We start from the raw sequence: 6424 nt of genomic DNA on the forward strand, positions 1-6424 counted from the left end.
ATAAATGTAAAATTTTATTTTTTTTATATTATTTTATTTTGTATAAAAGTTATAAGTTATTTTACTATTTTAATTTAAAATTAAAGTTTATTTTCCTATCACATTTTTAATTATCCATCACTGTCTTTTCTTCTAATTTAATAATTTTTCCTTTTCAGAATCATCAATAAAAGCTAATTTTATAAAACTTTTGTAATCTTTTTTCTTATATAAAATTAATTACAATTTTACTTTATAATTAATTTGAAAAACAAAATATTAATCTTTTTAAAATAGATATTATTTTAAATGTGATAATTACTATAAAGCAAACATTTACTTTTCTATTTTATTTTTTCATTTTTTTTCTTCTATAAAATCTTCAATGGAAATCTCTATGGAACCTAAAAGTGTAGAAAAGAGAGATGTAAATTTGTTTTACAAAAGAAAACAAAAAGCAATTTTAAATTTTTTTGTTTTTTCTAAAAACAATTAAACAATATATTGAAAGTTTGAAACAACCTGAGTTAGACATCTTTTTAGATTTTCTTTTTATCGGAGGTTGTTCTATTTCTATGCATAAATATGTAACTTTTTGAACACAACAAGACCAATTTTCGATTCTTCCGTTTTTCCGACGTTATAAATTGACCTCACTCGTGTCGCCTAATTAGTCTTTGCGACAAATACCAACAACCCTCTTTCCCTCTTTTTCTTCTCTCCTTTGATTCTCTTCTTATACTCCGTCTTCTACTTCGTTATACCCTCCCTCTCTTAATTCTCATTTTTCCATTGCCTCTACCTCGTTTTTCTCGCCAAATTCATTATATAACACAAGGTATATCAATTTTTCTCTATTTCATATTTGTCTCTGCTTCTTTTTCTCGCTGTTTTCTTTGGTTATTTGCATCTGGGGTAATCTTGTTCGTTTCTATTGATGATTTTCAACTTAATATATGTTATTACTGATAAATAAATTTAAAGTTTGTTTTTTTGTTAATATATGTATATGAATTCTATGTGGGCTTTCTCTTGTTTCATTTTTCTCTTTCCTATAGATCTGCAATCACTTTGTTTCAGATTGTTTGTTAGGTGGGTTTTTTTCCCTCTTTTTTTTTCCTTTGGTTTGCGTTCATCATTCTTATAGGTAAACTAGTATGTGTTTTTTGCGTCCTTGATCATGAAGTGGCTGTTGCAACACTAATGTATTGCCTTACTGAGTTTTTGTTTTTGAATCTTTCAGATAATGGCTACTGAAGTATGTAACCATGCTATCGGGACTTTGCAGTCTCATTCTTATCTTAGTAATCTGAATCATAGCCGAAATCTCAGGAGTGGTTCGCTAAGATTTGCGACAAAGGATTTTGTCTCTAGTAATAATGGCTTGTCAAAGGGAAGAAGTAGCCACTTCGGCCGGAGGAGTTGTTTTGTAATTCAGTCTTCGGCTTCCCATTCTCAGACGTCGGTTGTTGATCCGGTGTTGTCCCCTTCAAGAAGCAACACGGGTGACAGTTATAAGAAATCAAGTATGATAAACTTTCTTGTTAGTTGTATTTATTGCTATCGTTCTGTGTCGAGTATGTTTTTGTTGATTGGTTATTCAAGATGGATCTCGAGTTTTAGGTTGTTGGACATTCAAAAAGTTGAAGTTGTCATGATTGGATGTTAATGTTATTATTATCTAACTACTGTTATCTTTGTTCTGAATCAGATGAAGCGGCTTTGATCCTTATTCGACACGGCGAGTCGTTGTGGAATGAAAAGAATTTGTTCACAGGTTGTGTTGATGTACCACTTAGCAAGAAGGGTATTGATGAGGCAATCGAAGCTGGAAAAAAGATTAGTAACATACCTGTTGATGTCATATTTACATCTGCGTTGATTCGTGCACAAATGACAGCTATGCTTGCCATGACCCAGCACCGCCGTGGGAAGGTAACAGGAATAGTTAACTATCTTCAGATCTGAAAGAGTGAAACATTATGTAACTAGTATTTTTTTCTACAAAGCTTAGAGAATATTAGTAAGCATGCCATACTCCAAATCGATAGTACTCGTTTAAATCTAGCGATACTTGGACAACAATCCAGAAAATCAGGCAATAGAAAAATTCATAGGTTTTGCTATAATGGTTATTACTGGTTATGTACATAGTAGCGACTAAATTCCCTTCTACACCGTTCCAAGATTATCTTCTGCAATGTATTGAAATATCATTTTCTATAAATTAACCATCAACCTACCTGCAGGTGCCTGTTGTTTTGCACGACGAGAGCGAGCAAGCAAAAGCATGGAGTCAAGTTTTTAGCGAAGATACAAAAAAGCAGTCCATTCCAGTCACAACAGCTTGGCAACTAAATGAAAGAATGTAATAATCATTTTCTCGGTCTTAATGTTTGAAATTTCTGCTTTACAAGGCTATGAATAACAGATCTGTATTATTGGTGTATTCATAAATTTTTTTGTTCTTTCAGGTATGGAGAACTACAGGGTCTCAATAAGCAAGAAACAGCAGACAGATACGGAAAAGAGCAAGTCCATGAGTGGCGCCGAAGCTATGACATACCTCCTCCCAATGGTGAAAGTTTGGAAATGTGCGCTGAAAGAGCAGTTGCCTATTTCAGAGACCGGGTACGTGGATATTTAATTTGTAGTGTGCATGTAGTTTGATATATATTGTAACTTTTAAAGATAAATTTGATACAGAACTGATCCATCGATTTCAACGCTGCAGATTGAACCCAAACTTTTATCTGGAAAGAATGTTATGATTGCAGCACATGGGAATTCATTGAGATCCATTATAATGTATCTCGACAAGCTAACTTCCCAGGAGGTGATTGGCCTACTCAGAATTATTTTTGCTCTTAATTTGCATGCGAACTATATAGACATGATTTCTCCCGACTTTTGACAGGTCATTAGCTTAGAACTGTCAACCGGAATTCCAATGCTTTACATTTTCAAAGAGGGAAGATTCATTAGGAGGGGAAGTCCTATAGGACCAACTGAAGCTGGAGTATATGCCTATACCAAGGTATGCATTTTATATTTCGTCCCATGTAAGATGGTTTTTCTAGGAATATTAGAAGTTTTGATTTAAGAATAAATATTGTTTGTCTGGAAGGTTGCAGTCCACAAGAAATATAAAAATAGGACTTAAAAAGTGTTTAGCTTGTGAAATTACTTGTTTCATGTCTCTATGTACAATGGTATTATTCATGTTATTATTCTAAATGTTAGTTGTCCTGAGAAATATGTCCTGGGCTGTGAAGTAATTCTGATAGGTAACTGTTGAGTTATAGTGTTCCTCGATGCTTGAAAATAAGCGGCAGTCGTTCCTCAAACTTCAGACTGTATTTGTCAAGTTATTATAGAAAGAAAACCTTTAGATTCTGTGGTAAGGAAAGTAGATCAGATGGAGATGGAGAGGAGTTAAGTAGCTAGAGATAGAGGAACACCTAGAAAAACTATAAGAGAAATTAAGAAAGATCCCGAGATTAACGATTTGGATAGAAACATGATCATGGATGAATATTATGGGAGAAGTTAATAGAAACATGATCATGGATGAATATTATGGGAGAAGTTAATCCATGGAACCGACCACACATAGTGAGATAAGGCTTGATTGTTGTTGTCTAATATACAGATGAAATCATCTGCTAGTGGTGTATCATGATACTAGAATAATGTTTGTTATTCTTTTCTCAAATCTTATTTTGAACTAATTTCACAATACACACTGACAACTTTACTTGCTGGTTACAGCATTTGGCTCTTTACAGACAGAAGTTGGATGAGATGTTCCAATAATAATATTTTTTAGGTAAGAACTAGTTACTTTTTTTTTTTTTTCCTTTTTCCTCTATCAATATGATAAATTTTGATTCTTGGACTGTTTCACTTTTAGGAAATACTTCCACAGATGAATCACCTAAGGGGAGGTTGTTCTCAGTGTTACTGCTAGGCGCCTTCAATATTAGCGCATATTTCTAAAGCTAGGTTGTTATGGTTGTTCTAGCATAGTTTTGAACCTTTGTATTACTAGGCTAGCTTCAAACTTTAGATACATTGTTATAATTGTAAAAATTCGAGTTCTAATGTCGAGATACTGTAATACTTATTGAAGTATTTTCAACAATAAACAAGCATTGCTCCATGATGGAGAGAGAAAATTCTGCTGAATGCAAGTATGTATTCTGTCTTTGATTTTTGAAGGTCATAGCTTCAAATTTACAAGGTAAAAGTCATTTATTGTTATAAATCCAAGATAAAGCTTACACCATTAAATGTAGGTTTCAAACTAGAACATCATAGCTCATACTTCAAGTGATTTCTCAGGGTTAGGAATAGAGGAACCGAGTGTTTTCTCATTGTTGGAAGCATCAGAATCTGCTTCTGACCCAGTTGAATCAGAAGAAGGAATATTGAGTGAGGCCAATGATAGCGAGTTTGTCCGTGTCCATAACGAGTGCATCTTGTTATCTTCCTCTTTCATTCTCTTAGCATATTTATTCATGTCAAATTCGGTGTCGTTTTTCCCACCAAACGCAGGTTCAAGTTGATCCATATCGAACAAACCCTCCATAATCTTCTTCGTGTTTTGGTCGTTAGAATAAACAAACTTTACCTTTTTATAACTCTCAGACTCAAGCAGAACCTTTACCATCTGCAACAGTTTGTTCTTTTACATTACAAAATAGTCCTGGATTCATTCTTTTGAAGCATATATTTAAAATTTCACCGAAACAGAAAAGATAAGAGTGTTTTGTTTCGTTACCGCGAAGAATGGCTGGAAAATCCCAGGTGCATCATACATGATTGCCAATCCGAGGCGCTGTGGATAGTACTTTTGTAATATATGGCTAATTTCGCGTGTTATCTTGAACGATACATTTGATAAATTGAAGCCATGAAAATCAACAAGCCAGACCACCTGTTCCTGGAGAGGTGGTAGATTTAAAACTGCATTCTCCATGCAGTAAACAAAATGCTTAATCTCTTCTTTCAACGACTTCGAATTCTGCAGCACAAATAGAATCGTTCTTCAGTTTTCGCTCATTCCAAACACATCTCTGCAACAGACATGATGACATATAGTATTAAAATTGATTTCTACAGAAACCTCGCGATCTGTTCTCATTATAATCACCGGCCTTCCGTGCTTGTCACAATAATTCGCTCTATACATTTTCCCTATCTCTGCTTCCTTAGAAACCTCGTCCTTAACCGACAAAGAAAACACATGTTAAATAACTTCATCAGAACAAAAAAAATCAAGAGTGATTGATGACAGGCAAGAACTAACTCACCCAGCGAATCTCTTCGGGTTTGTACTCCCGTCTCCATTTCAGGCTTTGCTTCAACATTTGAGACGCTTTCTTGACATTCCAATTCTGCGATTTTAAGTACCTTGAAATGGTTGCATCAGTACAATACACAGTTTCCTTTTCTGATAATATTCCTATCAGCTTTCTCACCTCAATGATCTGAAATACAGCAAAATATTATGAGCTACCACATCCTTTACTCAAAGTATTGGATAAAATGTTTAGTATTTTCATACCTTTGCCTGTTGCTCTTGTGACATTTTCTCATGGCCAACAGAACCAGTTTTCTTCAGATCCTCACTCATAGTAATAACTGTATAAAAACAATCTAAAAATTAAGAATGAACAGTTGAAGAAGCCAAGGTTTTGAAGAAAGCAAAAGTGATATAGTTTGGTTTATTCATTGAAAGATAGCATTCAATTTATAACCACTTTGGTTAGTACTATTATTGCCTTAACACAGTAAATAAGTTATAAGTTAGGTCGATTTTGTTAGAAAGTTATTTTCATTTGTGTGGTGGTGTAAGTAATCTTAAACTTCCCTCGTACACAATTTATTGAGTACATTATTTTGTCCACTCTGCCATATTTTCCAACAGTTTATTTATGTTTTGAGACAAACAAAAGAAACTAAGACAGATTCATTAACTTTTGGTAAATCTTGTCAGAGTAGTTGGTAAGTAAAGTAGGAAAGAAGATCTTATACTATTAAACACATTCATATGTTATACTAGTATAGTATGAATATCATATACAAGTGCAGCACCGATTGTATTTGTATGTAGAAGTAAAATGCAAAATTGAGAGATAAATGGAAAGAAAATGCTAGGTTGAAAGATGGACCCCAGAAGGAAGAAAAACAATTCTTCAAGCTTATCCTGTTACACGTCTCTGATAGGAGGAGTACTGTGGAATGTGGTATTTATGGGCTTATAAGCACGCTGTCACTACTGTAGTGAGCTATAACTATACACAATGTGGTGCCAATGAATGCGTGCATGTGGAAACCAAAACACCACTCCTTCTATAATGTTTTCTACTTACATCTCACCGCAAAAAGTTATAAATGATTTTTTTTTGTTATAAAGGTAAAAGAAAGAAAAATAAAGTAG

At 33.8% G+C, this 6424-nt stretch overlaps 2 protein-coding genes across 3 annotated transcripts; one reads left to right on the plus strand and one right to left on the minus strand.

Moving 5' to 3' along the window:
• The first annotated feature begins 519 nt into the window (after positions 1 to 519).
• Positions 520 to 4167, plus strand: LOC127084184 (2,3-bisphosphoglycerate-dependent phosphoglycerate mutase 1). Its single transcript, XM_051024582.1, has 9 exons — positions 520 to 817; positions 1223 to 1505; positions 1691 to 1914; positions 2229 to 2347; positions 2454 to 2610; positions 2714 to 2815; positions 2897 to 3016; positions 3751 to 3808; positions 3893 to 4167. The coding sequence occupies exons 2-8, from the start codon at positions 1226 to 1228 to the stop codon at positions 3793 to 3795; spliced, it is 1047 nt and encodes a 348-aa protein (XP_050880539.1). The 5' UTR covers positions 520 to 817; positions 1223 to 1225; the 3' UTR covers positions 3796 to 3808; positions 3893 to 4167.
• On the minus strand, positions 4158 to 6215 carry LOC127084185 (uncharacterized). Of its 2 annotated transcripts, none has more exons than XM_051024584.1 (6): positions 6156 to 6215; positions 5549 to 5625; positions 5295 to 5471; positions 5108 to 5206; positions 4763 to 5005; positions 4158 to 4651 (listed from the first exon to the last, which is right to left on the minus strand). In XM_051024584.1, the coding sequence occupies exons 2-6, from the start codon at positions 5615 to 5617 to the stop codon at positions 4301 to 4303; spliced, it is 939 nt and encodes a 312-aa protein (XP_050880541.1). In that variant the 5' UTR covers positions 5618 to 5625; positions 6156 to 6215; the 3' UTR covers positions 4158 to 4300. The 2 variants fall into 2 exon arrangements, with proteins under 2 accessions (XP_050880541.1, XP_050880540.1); XM_051024583.1 differs by lacking the exon at positions 6156 to 6215 and adding an exon at positions 5962 to 6049.
• Between the last annotated feature and the right edge of the window lie 209 nt (positions 6216 to 6424).

This window comes from Lathyrus oleraceus, chromosome 5 (genome assembly GCF_024323335.1).
Source record: "Lathyrus oleraceus cultivar Zhongwan6 chromosome 5, CAAS_Psat_ZW6_1.0, whole genome shotgun sequence".
NCBI classification, from domain to species: Eukaryota; Viridiplantae; Streptophyta; class Magnoliopsida; order Fabales; family Fabaceae; genus Lathyrus; species Lathyrus oleraceus.